At 38.2% G+C, this 15,574-nt stretch overlaps 1 protein-coding gene across 2 annotated transcripts in view; it reads right to left on the reverse strand.

The window, feature by feature from the left end:
* Positions 1-15,574, reverse strand: part of cacna1ha (calcium channel, voltage-dependent, T type, alpha 1H subunit a) — a 347,520-nt gene that overhangs the window by 155,413 nt on the left and 176,533 nt on the right. For both annotated transcript variants that reach the window (XM_061981581.2, XM_061981580.2), the window contains exon 7: positions 9,014-9,323. In XM_061981581.2, the coding sequence (XP_061837565.2) occupies positions 9,014-9,323 (310 nt within the window). The remainder of the gene's footprint in view (positions 1-9,013; positions 9,324-15,574) is intronic.

Below are 15,574 nucleotides of genomic sequence, written 5' to 3' on the forward strand. Positions count from 1 at the left end.
TTGTGACTTTTGTCGAGTAAATGTACAACTGTTTTCATACAATTGCCCAAATTTTAAGATTTTCTTGTAACATTGCAACTGTTATTGAGTAAAATTCCAACTTTTATCATAAAATTGCACAAATGTTCAGTATTTCTTGTAAAATTTTGACTTGTGTTGAGAAGAATGACGACTTTTATTATAATACTGCCAAAATTGTAAGTTTTTCTTGTGGAATTGTGACCTCAGCTTTTTTATATGTGCATAGTATGTATATATTATTAATGTTGTAAATACACATCTTTATATATCTAGAAAGGGTGGTCCTAAAGAGGGAGGCATTTTTCGGAGGTCTCAAGAACTCAAGAAATACAAGATTGTGTGTGTGTGTGTGTGTGTGTGTGTGTGTGTGTGTGTGTGTGTGTGTGTGTGTGTGTGTGTGTGTGTGTGTGTGCACGCCAAAGGACTGACACAGCTCCTTTGTGGAGCTGTCATCATTTTCATCCATGCTTTTCTGGACCTAGTCTATTAATAACACAAAATAGGAGATCTTGATTTAATTTATTCCATTTTTATGACACGCCGATAAAAGGTGCATTAAAAGAAAGACATAGTACGAAATGTTGTGGTTTAAGATGAGATTAGACTCGTTAGACGTCTCCTTAGGACGTCAGCTAAGACAAAAACGTCGGAAAAATGGAAATGGTTGTTTTTTTTGTGGATTTGGCCTCCCCCATAAAGAATGAGATAGAACAAGAAAAAGAAGAAGCATAACAACAACGGCTAAAAGAAGAACAAGACGATAAACTAAAAGAACAAAAACAAGAAAAAGGGGAAGAAAGAGAATAATAAGAAAAAGAAGAGAAAGGAAAGCAAATAAAAGTAAAAGAAAACAAAGAAAAATAAAAACAAGAAAATTAAGGAAAAGAAGTACAAGAAAAACAAAAAGAAGAAAAGCGAATGAAGAAAAACAAGAAGAAAATGTAAAATAACAAAAAGAAGAGTGAAAAAAGGAAAATTAGGGCGGAAAGAACAACAGGAAGAAAAAGAAAAAAGAACAGGAAGAAGAAGAAAAAAAGAAAATGAAGAAAAACAACATGTAAATAAAAAAGAACAAGAAGAAAAAACAAAAAGATTGGAATGAAGAAAAAATAAAAACACGAAGAAAATGAAAAAAAGAAACACAAGAACAAAAAAGAAGAAACTTTTTTTTTTTTTTAAATAAAGAAAAAGAACAAAAAGAACATGAAGGAAAAACATTAAGGAAAAGAAGTACAACAAGAAGAAGCCTAACAAAAAAAAAACAAGAAGGACCCAAAAATAAAAAATACAAATAAAATTAAGAAAATAAAACAATTTAAAAAGAAAAGTAGAACAAAAATAATAAAAAAGAGAAAAAAACAAGAAGAATAAAAAAAATTACAAATAAAGGAAAAGAAGAACAAGAAGCAAAATGAAAACAAGCAGGAGCACGAAGAGAAGAAAAAAAACTGAAAATTAGGGAAAAAAATTAAATGAAAACAAAGAAAAAAAGAAGCAAAAGAAAAAGCAACAAGAAGAACAAAAAGAAAATACATGAAGAAAAAGAAGAACAACAAATAGCAGAAAAACAAGAAGGAGCACAAGAACATGAAAAAGAAAAAGAAAATGAATAAAAACAAACAATTGAAAAAGAAAAGAAGAAAAACAAAAAGAAGAAAGAACAAGAGAGGAAAAAGAACAAATGAAAGAAAAAAAGAACATTAAGAAGACGCAAAACAAAAAGAAGCACAAGATCAAGAAGAAGAAAAAAAAATGAAGAAAAAAAAGAAAAAACAACAAGAAGAACAAAAAGAAAATTCATGAAGAAAAAGAAGAACAACAAATAGCAGAAAAACAAGAAGGAGCACAAGAACATGAAAAAGAAAAAGAAAATTAAGAAAATTAATAAAAACAAACAATTGAAAAAGAAAAGAATAAAAACAAAAAGAAGAAAGAACAAGAGAGGAAAAAAGAACAAATGAAGGAAAAAAAGAACATTAAGAAGACGAAAAACAAAAAGAAGCACAAGATCAAGAAGAAGAAAAAGAAAATGAAGAAAAATAAGAAAAAGAACAAGAACAAAAAGAAAAAAATGGAGGAAAATGAAATCAAATAGGAAAAAAAGAAAAACAAGATTAGGAAAAAGAAGAAAAAAGAAGAGGAAGAATAAGAACAACAACAACACAGTAGACATTTCAAATAGCCAATCAGAAATGAGGATTTACTGGCCGTTTATTCAAATCCTGCCCCTAAAAGTTGTAAAAAGGAGGACAGCAACAACACAAAGAGAGCTTTTTATGCGCCTCATTGTGTTTTTTTTTGAAGCCATACAACATTAAAACTTCAAATAATTTAGTTGATGGACTGACAACATTATTTTAGACAATAAAAATGCAATCTGACAGGAAGATCCTCCTTGATGTACTCGGTTATGTTCGACATGGCATTCTAATGAACAGACTTTGGAGCCACTAGCAAAAGTATTTCTCCAAAACTACAATCTTTTATTCATGTTGTTAATATTTCATCGTTACGACTGAATGAACTAAAAACTACAGCGAGTGAATAACGAGCATCTCATTTCAAATTCTGCTGCCCCTTTCTCCTCAGTATGTCACACTCCTTTTTAGTCAGGGGTGCCCTCAGAGGGCCAAATTAAATGACATGGCAGGCCACATTGAATGATGTGACAGGCCACATTGAATGATGTGACAGGCCACCTAATAATGATGTGGCAGACCACGTTAGAAAATGTGGGAAACTACATGATAAGATGTAGAGGACCACCAAAATGTCGTGGAGGGCAACTTTGAAATGATGTGGCGGACCACATTAAATTATGTTGCAGACCATGTTAAAAGATGTAGCAGGCCACATAATAATGATGTGGCAGAACACGTTATAAAATGTGGGAAACTCCGTGAAAAGATGGCAGGCCCACATTGCCTCAACCTGACACAACATGTTGATGTTCCAACACACACCAGGGGCTACACTCTCGACCTGGTCATCACCAACTGTGTCCCCATCAGCAACATCTTGGTGTAAGACCTGGGTGTGTCTGACCACAAGGCTATTTCAATGGAGCTGCATTTCATGTCCCCCCTTAAAAATCCCAAACGCCAAATCAGTTTCAGGAATCTAAAAAACATTAACCCGGACACCCTGGCCGTTGACCTCCAGCATCTCTTTTCTGTCAACTTCCCATTAGTCACTGAGTCAGTAGACTTCGCTGAGCAGCCTCCTAAACCTCCATGCCCCTGTCAAAACCCGAACAGTCACCTTCATGCACTCAGCCCCCTGGTACACTGGCGAGCTGCGGAAAATGAAGAGAGCGGGGCGTGTCCTTGAACGGCGTTTCATGGACTCAGGACTCACTGTTCATAAAATAGCCTATCGAGAACACCAGAAGGCCTATTCAAAGTCCCTCAGTGATACACGGTCCCGGTTCTACTCCAATATCATCAACAATAGCCCTGGAAACTCAAAGCAACTTTTCTCCACCATAAATCATCTCCTCAAACCCCAAACTCCCCTACACTCGGACACCACACAGGAGCAATGCAACAATTTCATCTTTTTCTTCAGGACTAAAGTAGAAAACATTCGCTTCTCTCTCTCCACCCCCCTGTCCCCCCAGTCCCAACTGTCGACCCTCAGCCTGGGACCACTCAGCCTCTCTGCTGCTTCACAGACATCACGCAGTGAGAGGTTCAGGGCATCATGAGGAAGATGAAACCCTCCACCTGTGTCCTGGGCCCCTTTCCCTCAGCCCTGGTAAAAACGCACACCCCTGCCATAAGTCCTTTGATCACTAAAAGTATTAACCACTCCCTCCAGGCTGGTCAGGTCCCCACTGTCCTGAAAACTGCAGTAATCAAACCACTTTTCAAAAAGCCCAGCCTAGACCCAGAAGTGCTGGCCAACTACCGACCGATCTCCAACCTCCCATTCCTCTCAAAGGTGTTGGAAAAGGTAGTTGCTGCCCAACTTCATGACCATCTTAAAACCAACAACCTTTATGAGAAGTTCCAGTCTGGTTTCCGCTCTGGCCACAGCACGGAGACTGCTCTGGTCAGGGTCACCAATGACCTGCTGATGACTGCTGATGCTGGCTCACCATCTCTTCTCATCTTGACCTCACTGCAGCATTCGACATTGTTGATCACCGCATCCTCCTACACCGCCTACACTCCACCATTGGACTCTCTGATACTGTCCTAAACTGGTTCACGTCCTACCTCACCGATAGAACAGAGTTTGTCTCTGTGGGAGAGGCAGACTCCCTGTCACCTGTGGTGTCCCTTAAGGATCAGTCCTCTGCCCCACCCTTTTCACACTCAACATGCTCCCCCTTGGCCGTGTCATCAGCCAGCACGGAATATCATTCCACTGCTATGCCGATGACACTCAACTCTACCTAAAAACAAACCCAACCCCCTCTGCAGCCCTGCCATCATCCACACTTACCAACTGCCTGGAGGAGATAAAGGTGTGGATGAAACACAATTTTCTTCAACTGAACAGCTCCAAAACCGAAGCCATTCTAGTCGGCACCCCACGTCAGACTCAGTCATACACCATCACCAGCATCACCTTCTCCGGCCACAACATTCACCTCTCATCCTCAGTCACTAATCTGGGTGTTAGAATGGACCCTCACTTGACCTTTAAGGCTCAAATAAAACAACTGTGCAAGGCCTTCCTCTTCCAACCTTAAGGAACATTGCTAAACTCCGCCCCTCACTCACTCTCTCTGATGCCGAGAGGCTCGTCCACGCCTTTGTCTCCTCCAGGCTAGACTACTGCAACGCACTTCTTGTCTAGATCCCCAGCAAGAACATCCAGACGCTGCAGTACTTACAGAATAGTGCTGTTAGGATCCTGATGAGAGTGTGGAAATATGACCACGTCACACCAATTCTCAAATCCCTTCACTGGCTTCCTGTTACCCTCAGGATTGAATTCAAAGACTCCCTGCTAACCCATCAGTGCCTCCATGGAAATGCCCCCCTCTACCTCAAAGAACTACTCACCCCCAAATCCTCCACACGACACCTCTGCTCCGGACAGGCTAACCTCCTCCGAGGACAAAGCTACGAACAATGGGACACCAAGCTTTCTGCTCCGCCGCTCCCAGTCTGTGGAACGCTCTCCCTGACCACCTGAGGGCACCACAGACTGTGGATGCTTTTAAAAAAGGCTTAAAAGCCCTTCTTTTTAAAAAAGCCTTTTTTTTAGATACATGCATACTAGTTATAGCTATTTGGCTGTTCTAGTTTTTATTTTTATTTATTTATTTATTATCTTTTTATTTCTTTATTTCATTTTTTTTATTTTTTATTTTTTTAATACTCTGTAGCACTTTGAGATTGTTTACTAAATATAAAGTGCTTTTTAAAAATAAAATCTATTATTATTATTATTATTTTTATTATGTAGAGGACCATCTTAAATGTTGTGGCAGGTCACTTTGAATGATGTTGCGGACCACATAAATTATGTAGCAGACCATGTTAAAATATGTGGCAGGCCACTTTGAATGATGTGGCGGACAACATTAAATTATATAGTAGACCATGTTAAAATATGTGGCAGGCCAATGGAATGATGTGGCGGACCACATTAAATTATGTAGCAGACCATGTTAAAAGATGTAGCAGGCCACCTAATAATGATGTGGCAGACCACGTTATACCATGTGGGAAACTAAGTGAAAATATGTAGAAGACCACCTTAAATGTTATGGCAGGCCAATTTGAATGATGTGGTGGACAACTTTGAATGACGTGGCGGACCACTTTGCATTACATGATGGACCACATTAAATTATGTAGCAGACCATGTTAAAAGATGTAGCAGGCCACCTAATAATGATGTGGCAGACCACGTTATACCATGTGGGAAACTCCGTGAAAAGATGTAGAAGACCACCTTAAATGTTGTGGCAGGCCATTTTGAATGATGATGCGGACCACTTTAAATGATGTAGCAGACCATGTTAAAATATGTGGCAGGCCACTTTGAATGATGTGGCGGACCATATTAAATGATATACAGACCATGTTAAAATATGTGGCAGGTCAAATTGAATGATTTGGCGGACCACATTAAATTATGTAACAGACCATGTGAAAATATGTGGCAGGCCACATAATATTTTTTTTTTTTTTCCTGAGGAATCTCTCCTGAAGGAATCAAAAAAGTACTATCTATCTATCTAATGATGTGGCAGACCACATTATAAAATGTGGGAAAGTCTGTGAAAAGATGTAGGGGACCACCTTAAATGTTGTGGCAGGCCATTTTGAATGATGTGGCGGACCACTTTGAATTACATGATGGACCACATTAAATGATATAGCAGACCATGTTAAAATATGTGGCAGGCTAATTTGAATGATGTGGTGGACCACATTAAATTATGTAGCTGACCATGTTAAAATATGTGGCAGTCCACTTGGAATGATGTGGCGGACCACTTTAAATGATGTAGCAGGCCATTTAAAAGTTGTCGCAGGCCAATTTGAATGATGTGGCGGACCACTTTAAATGATGTAGCAGGCTATTAAAAAGTTGTCGCAGGCCACTTGGAATGATGTGGCGGACCACATTAAATGATGAAGCAGACCACTTTAAAAGATGTGGTATGCCAATTGGAAAGACAAGGCGGACCACATAAAATGATGTAGCAGACCACTTTAAAATATGTGGCAGGCCACATAAAATGATGGAGCAGACTATTTTAAAATAAGTGGCAGCCAACTTGGAGTGGCGTGGCGGACCACATAAATTGATGTAGCAGACCACATTAAAATATGTGGCAGGGCACTTTGAATGATATAGCAGGCCACCTTGAATGATGGAGCAGACCATGTTAAAATATGTGGCGGGCCACTTTGAATGACGTGGTGGACCACCTTGACTTGAAAGATACATCTCCTGGATGCACTGGGACACATTATCAGTGATGTATCTTGGATTCATTGGGTGTTTCGGGTCTCGCAACATCAGACACCCTCGTCCAGGCGACCCAGTCACAACCACCTCGTGGCTTTCTCTGCCGCTTCACTTGCGGATTGAATGGCCCTCCTTTTGGCCACCCCTGTGACTCCCAATCGGCCAAGCACTTTGCAGAGGGAGCGTCCTGCAAAGCCACGGCAGCCAACTTCTATTGGTTCATAGATAGTCCTCCAGCCCCTGCCCCTGCAGTCCTCCACCAGATCCTGATACTTCGCACGTTTCCTTTGGTTGGCTTCCTCAATCCGCTCCTCCCAAGGCACTGTTAGTTCCAGCATGATGAGGTGTTTCGAAGCCTCTGAGATGATGATCATGTCTGGCCGTAGAGATGTTTTTACAATGTGCTGGGGGAACCTCAGTTGTTGTCCCAGGTCAACGTGTAGCTGCCAATCAGGGGCTGTGTGAAGGAGTCTTGTTGTTGTCTTTGGACGTGCACGAGGTGTCTCTCCAGCTTTGATAAATGGCATTGCCTTCCTTGGCGCATGATGTTGCTTGCTGGTGCTGATGGCTGAGGCTATGCTCTCAGCAACTGCTTTGAGTATCTGGTCATGACGCCAGCGATAGCGACCATCAGCCAGAGACTTTGGGCAACTGCTGAGGAGATGTTCTAAGGAGCCTCTTCCGGAGCAAAGGGATGTAAATTATGTAGAAGACCATGTTAGAAGATGTGGCAGGCCACATTGAATGATATGGCGGGCCACATTAAATGACGGAGCAGACCACATTGAATAACATGCCGGACCACATTGAATGACGTGGCAGGACACATTGAATGACATCGCAGACCACCTTAAATGACATAGCAGACTATTAGTAACATGCCAAGCCACATAAAATTAGGTGGAAAACGACGCTAAATGACTAAGCAGACCACGTTATACGATGTAGCAGGCCACATTGAATAATGTTCCGGCCACGTAAAATCAAGTGTCAGACTACGTTGAATGACATTGAGGGCCACATTAAATAGCATAGCAGACCACATTCAATGATTTAGCAGACCAAATTGAATGATGTGGAAAACCACTTTATATGACATAGCAGGCCACGTTAATGACATAACAGGCCAAATTTAAATGATATGGCAGATCACATTGAATAATGTGCCGGGCCACGTAACATGACATGCCATTTTAAATGACGAGGAAGAGCACGTTAAATGACGTTGCAGACTAAATTGAATGATGTGGCGGGCCACATTTAATAACATAGCGCCAGGTTGAATGGTGTTGAAGTCCACGTTGAATGACATGGCATGCCACATAATTATGTGGGGGGCCACATAAACGATGTGGGAGACCATGTTGAATGACATGGTGGGCCAACTAAATGACGTGGAAGACTACTTTAAATGACGTAGCAGACCAAATATAATGACTTGGTGGGCCAAATTAAATGAAATAGTTGGCCACATTAAATGATGTGGTAGACAATGTTAAATGAAGTGGCAGACTACGTTGAATAACATGCTGGGCCAAATAAATGATGTGGAAGACCACATTGAATGACATGGCAGGCCACATAAATGATGTGAAAGACCACTTTAAATGATGTGAAAGACCACTTTAAATGACGTAGCAGACCAAATAGAATGATGTGTTGGGCCAAATTAAATGAAATGGCAGGCCACATTAAATTATATGGTGGACAACATTAAATGATGTGGCAGACCACATTGAATAACATGCTGGGCCATATAAAATTATGTAGAAGACCACATTAAATGATGTCGCAGACCACCTAAATACGTTGCAGGCCACATAAAATGATGTGGCTGGTCAGATTCGGCCCCTGGGCCTTGAGTTTGACACCTCGTCTATGTCATCCAATACCTCTTAGAGACAAACAACACTACATAATGGTTCCAAGTATAGACAGTAATGTGATACGTTGTGTTGACTGAGTTTGCTGAGTGTCAGGAACGTTCTAGAAAGTAACACACCGAAATGTTCAAAGAACTAAGTACCAGCGTGCACTTTCAACCCCGGCCTACCTGGAAAATAGCGATCCAAGCATATCCGATGTTGTCAAAGTTGACGGCTCCTTTGTGCGGGTTGAAGTCCCCCGGGCGACACACGTTGTAATACTGGTTCCAATTAACACACCCGTTGACGCTGGCCCCTCCCACAGCAGGGGGCGGACTCTGCCAAGGCGCCGACAGCGAACACTCGACCTTGGCCTCCGCGGAGGGCGGGACGTCGCGGCACCGCAGCATCCCGTTCTCGCGAGCTGCCGAGCAGATGAAGGGGCTGTCCTCGCCGTCCTCCGACATGTAGTAGGGACTGATGGACAGGTTGTATATTCTGGACAAGAGAACAAAAACCATGGTTTGAATTGGGCTGTCAAAGTTAACGCGATGATAACGAGTTGACGCTAATTTCATTCAATCAGCACAATTTATTTTTTTGCTGCATGATTAACGTGCTACAGAAACAGACTAGGATATTCGACAAAAATTGTATAATTTTGGATGACGATGGAGCTTTAGGCTTCCTCAACGCTATGTAGCGCCCATGCTAGCACGCTAACGGCTAACAAACTGTTTCTTACGGGGAACATTATCACCAAAAGGAATAAAGGACAAGAAATAGGTAAACATTCGACACTACACACTGTAGGCGGACACAAAAGAGCTTAGCTAACCGCTAAGCTCGAGCTCTTGAGTAGAAAAGTGGGCGTGCCGTTCAATACGAATTGTGTTTTTCTTCGTTTAGCACAAGTCTATTTAAATCCCTTGTGTGGTAAACAGACTTGGCCAATAACTTTGATTCTGATGTAGATACTACAGTCTTTAAAATCAATGTTTTATTTGTTGTTTTTGTTATTGTTTACAAAGCCCGGTAATAAGAGCCAATATTGTGTTTTTCTTCGTTTAGCACAGTCTATTTAAATCCTTTGTGTGTTAGATATACTTGGCCAATAACTGTGATTCTGATATCGACAGTGAGGATACCAAGTATAGTATCGTGATACTACAGTCTTTAAAATCAATGTTTTATTTGTTGTTTTTGTTATTGTTTACAAACCCCGGTAATAAGAGCCAAAATTTAGTTTTTCTTCGTTTAGCACAGTCTATTTAAATTCCTTGTGTGTTAAACAGATTTGGCCAATAACTTTGATTCTAATGTCGACAGTGAGGATACCAAGTATAGTATCGTGATACTACAGTCTATAAAATCAATGTTTTATTTGTTGTTTTGTTATTGTTTACAAACCCCGGTAAAAAAAAGTCAATATTGTGTTTTTCTTTGTTTAGCGCAGTCTATTTAAATTCCTTGTGTGTTAAATATACTTGGACAATAACTGTGATTCTGATATCGACAGTGATGATGCCAAGTATAATATTGCGATATTACAGTGTTTAAAATAAATGTTTTATTTGTTGTTTTTGTTATTTTTCACAAACCCTGGTAATAAGAGCCAATATTGTGTTTTTCTTCGTTTAGCAGTCTATTTAAATTCCTTGTGTGTAAAATATACGTGGCCAATAACTGTGATTCTGATATCGACAGTGATGATACCAAGTATAGCATCGTGATACTACTGTGTTTAAAATCAATGTTTTATTTGTTGTTTTTGTTATTGTTTACAAAGCCCAGAAATAAAAGCCAGTATTGTGTTTTTCTTTGTTTAGCGCAGTCTATTTAAATCCCATGTGTGTTAAATATACTTGGACAATAACTGTGATTCTGATATCGACAGTAATGATACCAAGTATAATATTGCAATACTACAGTGTTTAAAATCAATGTTTTATTTGTTGTTTTTGTTATTGTTTACAAACCCTGGCAATAAGAGCCAATATTCTGTTTTTCTTCGTTTAGCACAGTCTATTTCAATCCCTTGTGTGTAAAATATACTTGGCCAATAACTGTGATTCTGATATCGACAGTGATGACACCAAGTATAGTATTGCGATACTACTGTGTTTAAAATCAATGTTTTATTTGTTGTTTTTGTTATTGTTTACAAAGCCCGGAAATAAAAGCCAGTATTGTGTTTTTCTTTGTTTAGCACAGTCTATTTAAATCCCTTGTGTGTTAAATATACTTGGCCAATAACTGGGTTTCTGATATCGACAGTGATGATACCAAGTACAGTATTGGGATACTACAGTGTTTAAAATCAATGCTTTATTTGTTGTTTTTGTTATTGTTTACAAACCCCAGTAATAAGAGCCAATGTTGTGTTTTTCTTCGTTTAGCACAGTCTATTTAAATCCCTTGTGTGTTAGATATACTTGGCCAATAACTTTGATACTGATGTCGACAGTGATGATACCAAGTATAGTATCGCGATACTACAGTGTTTAAAATCAATGTTTTATTTGTTGTTTTTGTTATTGTTTACAAACCCCGGTAATAAGAGCCAAAATTTAGTTTTTCTTCGTTTAGCACAGTCTATTTAAATTCCTTGTGTGTTAAACAGATTTGGCCAATAACTTTGATTCTAATGTCGACAGTGAGGATACCAAGTATAGTATCGTGATACTACAGTCTATAAAATCAATGTTTTATTTGTTGTTTTGTTATTGTTTACAAACCCCGGTAAAAAAAAGTCAATATTGTGTTTTTCTTTGTTTAGCGCAGTCTATTTAAATTCCTTGTGTGTTAAATATACTTGGACAATAACTGTGATTCTGATATCGACAGTGATGATGCCAAGTATAATATTGCGATATTACAGTGTTTAAAATAAATGTTTTATTTGTTGTTTTTGTTATTTTTCACAAACCCTGGTAATAAGAGCCAATATTGTGTTTTTCTTCGTTTAGCAGTCTATTTAAATTCCTTGTGTGTAAAATATACGTGGCCAATAACTGTGATTCTGATATCGACAGTGATGATACCAAGTATAGCATCGTGATACTACTGTGTTTAAAATCAATGTTTTATTTGTTGTTTTTGTTATTGTTTACAAAGCCCAGAAATAAAAGCCAGTATTGTGTTTTTCTTTGTTTAGCGCAGTCTATTTAAATCCCATGTGTGTTAAATATACTTGGACAATAACTGTGATTCTGATATCGACAGTAATGATACCAAGTATAATATTGCAATACTACAGTGTTTAAAATCAATGTTTTATTTGTTGTTTTTGTTATTGTTTACAAACCCTGGCAATAAGAGCCAATATTCTGTTTTTCTTCGTTTAGCACAGTCTATTTCAATCCCTTGTGTGTAAAATATACTTGGCCAATAACTGTGATTCTGATATCGACAGTGATGACACCAAGTATAGTATTGCGATACTACTGTGTTTAAAATCAATGTTTTATTTGTTGTTTTTGTTATTGTTTACAAAGCCCGGAAATAAAAGCCAGTATTGTGTTTTTCTTTGTTTAGCACAGTCTATTTAAATCCCTTGTGTGTTAAATATACTTGGCCAATAACTGGGTTTCTGATATCGACAGTGATGATACCAAGTACAGTATTGGGATACTACAGTGTTTAAAATCAATGCTTTATTTGTTGTTTTTGTTATTGTTTACAAACCCCAGTAATAAGAGCCAATGTTGTGTTTTTCTTCGTTTAGCACAGTCTATTTAAATCCCTTGTGTGTTAGATATACTTGGCCAATAACTTTGATACTGATGTCGACAGTGATGATACCAAGTATAGTATCGCGATACTACAGTGTTTAAAATCAATGTTTTATTTGTTGTTTTTGTTATTGTTTACAAACCCAGATAATAAGAGCCAATATTATGTTTTTCTTCGTTTAGCACAGTCTATTTAAATTCCTTGTGTGTTAAACAGAATTGGCCAATAACTGCAATCCTGATGTCGACAGTGATGATACCAAGCATAGTATCGCAATTCTACAGTGTTTAAAATCAATGTTTTATTTGTTGTTTTTGTTATTGTTTACAAAGCCCGGTAATAAAAGCCAATATTGTGTTTTTCTTCGTTTAGCGCTGTCTATTTAAATCCCTTGTGTGTAAAATATACTTGGCCGATAACTGTGAATCTGATATCAACAGTGATGATACCAAGTATAGTATCGTGATACTACAGTGTTTGAAATGAATGTTTTATTTGTTGTTTGTGTTATTGTTTACAAACCCTGGTAAAAAAAGCCAATATTGTGTTTTTCTTCGTTTAGCACAGTCTATTTAAATCACTTGTGTGTTAAACAGACTAGGCCAATAACTGTGATTCTGATGTCGACAGTGATCATACCAAGTGTAGTATCGCGATACTACAGTGTTTAAAATCAATGTTTTATTTGTTGTTTTTGTTATTGTTTACAAACCCCGGGAATAAAAGACAATAACAGTTTTTGCTTTTGTTTAGGTATTTTATTATATATATTTCTTATGTGACAAAAGTAAATAGTGATATTTTTACACCGCTATCATGTGTTTTTGTCTGATTATAATTCAATTGTTCGATTATATATATCCGCTTTCGTATGACCGATACTGCCTCTGTAACTACTTGATATTGGATCGATACCCACATTTTATTATAACTGTGCTGTCCAAATGTTATATTTTGGTTTATTTTACACTTTGAGTGTTATTTGTAATGCAGTTTCACTTCCGAGACATAGGCTATCTATGATATGTTTAACTATAAAGTAACTTTTTCCCCTGAATGTGTTATTTTGCGCCCTACAAAGTATTGTGCCTATTACACATTAGTTGTTTGATTGAAACATTCATCTTTGTTGTAATTTTCATTACGACATTTGGAGGTGGTAAAATCGCCATGTAAAACCCTGAATGCTAAAAGCAGCCTGTCTATGGCCAATTCAGCTTTAATTAGCATCAAGCTAACACTTTTCAGGAAGAGTGAATCAGGCTTATAATATGGGACCGTTTGATTTTATGCAGTGTTGGGTTAGTTACTGAAAACCAGTAACTAGTTACAGTTACTAGTTACTTTATTTCAAAAGTAACTCAGTTACTCACTCAGATACTTACACCAAAAAGTAATGCGTTACTGTGAAAAGTAACTATTTAGTTATTTCTTTTTTTTTTAAGGCTCCCATTAATGCCCTTTCAGCCTTCATTTCAGTACTGTTATTGCACTGGAGAATAATAAAATCTGTTGATCAACTTGACATGCATTGGCATCACTGAACTCTGCTAAGCAATGTGGTCTACATACAACACACAAAGACAAAGATATGTTTCATAGGGCCAATTTATTTCAAGCCAGAACAAATTGAAAAAACTATTTTAAATAGAAGCAACATAACATACATAAGTAACAAACATAATAATAACAATATAGCTGTAAACCTGGCTTCACCCAAGGAAGGCACACATGACATACACAAAGCATTTTTTTTCTCTCAAGGAATTCGGAAATAAAATCATGTCTTCAGGGGATCAACACTGTACTGAAGCCCAGAACACTACGCATTTCCCCAGTTTTAGTTTAGAGATAAGGAAAGTTTGGCCTGGCCCACTAGGATCCCTCTTTATGTTTGTGAACTTTATAGTCTATACATTTAGAGTGATGTGATAATCAAACACTCTCGAAGTCTAGAATGAAAGAGTATATAAGAGAATTGACAGAGAGTGTGTACCTTCAGTGCTGAATGATGAGCAGAGGCAAAGTTTGGAGTGTTTTCTTTAGCTCGCTTTCCATGTTTATGTACTCACTGTCCAGGTACGTAGAAAATGTTGTCCGTGCCATTTGCTGTTTGACACCGGTATCATGCTAATTAGCTGCCTGGAAGCGGGTGACTCCACTGTAGAAATAGCCTGCATGTCTTCTAGCACATACGCTGCAATGGCTCTATCAACTTTGTCCTGGCTAGCAGTCTCTCTGTTAAAATCCTTAAGTGGAGCTGAAGTGGCATCGGAGTCTGTGTCTCTCTTTACTAGCTTTGTCAAAGCATGTTGCTTTTGTAGCTGTTTCAGCAGATTTGAATTGCTGTTTTGGGCAGTAGATAGGATCTTTGATCCAAGACACAACTTACATTTAACTAAAATGTTATTTTCTTTGTGCTCGACAATAGAAAAGTAGTGAGAATATATCCATGTTAAGAAACTTGACTTCTGGCTCCGCCATGATGTCTTGTAAGTAAACACAAACACCCCCCCCCCCCCCCCCCACACACACACACACACACAACGCGCGCCTCTTCTCTTCCTTGTGACACAGAAGGACGACACCGCAGCGCTCCAATAAAGCACACTCGGATCTTCTGTTTCTAGCTGATACTACATAAAAAATTACGCAAAATAACGCAGTAACGCATCATGTAGTAACGATAACTGAGTTACTGAATATAAAAAATAACGCGTTAGACTACTAGGCGTTACAGTTATTAGTTAGTCCCAACACTGATATTATGTGAATTGATGTCGAAGTTGGTACATTCTAGGGACAGAAAAAATTATATTTGGGATTGAGTGGGATTAATTGTGAGTTGTTTACAACCAAAATGTGATTAATCATGAATAAATATTTCAGTCGTTTGAGAGCCCATGTTTAAACATTTTAAATTAACCGATGTGATTTAAAAAAAACAAAATGGTATCATCAATTCTGATACTGTATTGTAAATGTTCTGATCAAGTAGTCAAACAAAATTGTCT

Source organism: Nerophis lumbriciformis, linkage group LG24 (genome assembly GCF_033978685.3).
Source record: "Nerophis lumbriciformis linkage group LG24, RoL_Nlum_v2.1, whole genome shotgun sequence".
NCBI lineage: Eukaryota > Metazoa > Chordata > Actinopteri > Syngnathiformes > Syngnathidae > Nerophis > Nerophis lumbriciformis.